The 2,384-nt window shown below is 35.6% G+C and overlaps 1 protein-coding gene across 1 annotated transcript; it reads right to left on the bottom strand.

Moving 5' to 3' along the window:
* Positions 1-1,738: 1,738 nt before the first annotated feature.
* On the bottom strand, positions 1,739-2,125 carry LOC131857705 (uncharacterized). The gene has a single exon (XM_059210407.1). It carries the CDS (start codon positions 2,123-2,125, stop codon positions 1,739-1,741), a length of 387 nt encoding a protein of 128 aa, XP_059066390.1.
* Between the last annotated feature and the right edge of the window lie 259 nt (positions 2,126-2,384).

Below are 2,384 nucleotides of genomic sequence, written 5' to 3'. Positions count from 1 at the left end.
TTATTCTTCTTTTATTTGTAATTTGTTTATTTTTATTCTATATTTTTTAATTTATTATTTAAATTATAAATAAATTAATACTTATTTGTAAATAAATAAATAGACATTTTTTATTCTAAATTTTATCTTTTCAAATTTATTTTTAAATAATGTTATTAAAATGATCAAGCTATTATTACTCCAACAAAAATATTCCTTCATTAAGATAAATTTTGTTTACATAAGTATATATTTTATGTGTCTAATTTAATGCCCTAATTGGTTAGATTTTAATGTACAGAAGAATATAGGAATGAACAAGGAACAGAAGGTAGATTTGGTGGATGCTCTTGTTTTTGGCTCAAACAATGCTCCTCATCCACTTCCACCACTAAGCAAACCTTCTGCCCAAAGAAACCACCTGCCAATTGCATTTGGATGAAAGTTTTTGAAGCATTTTCAACAAGTCCATTTTGTGAATACTTGCAATCAGCACGTTCCATGAGAACACATTTCATTGAGGTATGTTGTCAAATAGTTCATGTGTATTCTGTATGCTTCCACATTTTGCATACATGCCTACCAGTGCAGTTGCAATTTTATCTTGCAATCGGTGTACGTAGTTTTTTCCAATGCTTGAGGATGTTGGCAAAGGTTGAGGAGTCTAGATTTATGCCTGCAAATCGCATTTTCTTGAAAAATTTTAGAGCCTTTTCAACAAATCCACTTCGTGGGTATCCATGAGAACACATTTCTTTAAAGATTTATGTCAAACAATTCACTTCCCTTGAGAGCTTCCACATTTTGCATACATGTTATGATCTGATTAGGATCTATGACTATTGCATAAGAATGCTTATAGCAATAACATAAGTTAATTCAAAGCATACATAAGCAAATTAACATGATTAAAATGCTTAAATGAACAAAGCATATTAAAGATGATGATAGAAAGAAAAGAGAGCAAAATAGATAGAAGAGAAAACACAATTGATAATGGAGTTCATCCAGATGGACTACGTCTTCGGGTCCTGCTCCAATAGGGGGACCGATCCGATTACTCCAATAAATCAATTACAAATGTTTACAAAAACTATTCCCTTCAAGCACATCAGTATTTATCCTCCAACATCCAGGAATAACAACAAACTCTTCAACATAGCATCTCCTTCCCATCACCTGGATACCTCAAAAAGGCCTCCTACCCCCCTTTTATACATAAAATAAGCCATAATTAGGCTAAAACCAATAAAACCATAATATATCCTTCTTATGGCAAAAATAAATCCATTCCTAATCCCTTTCTACTTGGTTAATTCGGAACCATTCATTGGAGTAGTTTGTTTTAACTAATATTCCCTATTTAGTTAAAACTGGCGGCTTTTACTCTTTAAATACAACAAAGGCCGAAATTAATATAAGTACTATTAATAGTGCAACGGTTGACCACCATTTTAGGAGGCCAGTGGTCAGGGGTTCAACACCCTCCGACCTTCCTTTTCTAGCATAGGCGGTGGGATAAGTTTAAATTAATTCAACCAACTATTAATAGCAACGACATCATGTGGTGCATCGGCAAAGGATGAAATTATGAGGTAGGTGGTTTTGGGTTTGAATCCAATTTTGGTGTTTAGTTGCAACAACAAACTATGTCCCTTTGAGGTTCCAAGTGTTTATTTCTAGAGTATTGGAGATAATTTATTTTATCCTCCGGATCAAACCTCCCCACTGAAGAGCTTTCGGACCTCCGAAAGTTTGACTACTCAGAAAGTAGGTGAGGGTAAAGTTCCCTCACTTTACCAATCTCCATCCATCTTGCTTTACCAGGGTGCATCCCTTTACGTCCCACTTTAAGGTATTCAACACCACCTCTTTTTGAAGATCTGATGTTTCTGTCCAGGATGACATCCTCTGGAAGCTCTGACATATACTCAGGTGCAAGGTCATCAACTGAAGGAACTTGAATATTAGCCTCTTCATCGAATATCATTGGAGGCTCATACAACTTCAGATTTTCTACATTTACAACTGAGTAAATTTGCATATATAGAGGAAGATTAAGGCGAAAGGCATTGGTACCGATCTTTTCCAAGATCTCAAAGGGACCATATCTGATAGGCTTAAGCTTCTTACCTTCACCTTGCATCCTTTCCTTGTTGATATGTAACCAAACACGGTCACCAACCTAAAAATGATGATCTATGCGATGCTTGTCATGGCGAGCCTTGTATTTTTCTTGGCTCTGCTCCAACTGTGCTTCTACTGCCTGATGGATTGCTTGGACCTTCTGGATGAACTTTAAAGCCTTCTCTGCATCATGACATCCATATTCAACATCATCTTTTCCAAAAGCAAAGTCCATTGGTGTCTTTGGCAAGTAGCCGAAACAAGTCTCAAAAGGAGAC

This window comes from Cryptomeria japonica, chromosome 8, assembly GCF_030272615.1.
Source record: "Cryptomeria japonica chromosome 8, Sugi_1.0, whole genome shotgun sequence".
In the NCBI taxonomy this organism is placed as follows: domain Eukaryota; kingdom Viridiplantae; phylum Streptophyta; class Pinopsida; order Cupressales; family Cupressaceae; genus Cryptomeria; species Cryptomeria japonica.
Note: the sequence above shows the minus strand (reverse complement) of the source record. Positions and strands in the feature narration are given on the sequence as shown.

What these genes read in the sequence shown, in the direction of transcription:
- LOC131857705 (XM_059210407.1), bottom strand. Translation starts at nt 2,125, where the DNA reads ATGCAAGGTGAAGGTAAGAAGCTTAAGCCTATCAGATATGGTCCCTTT.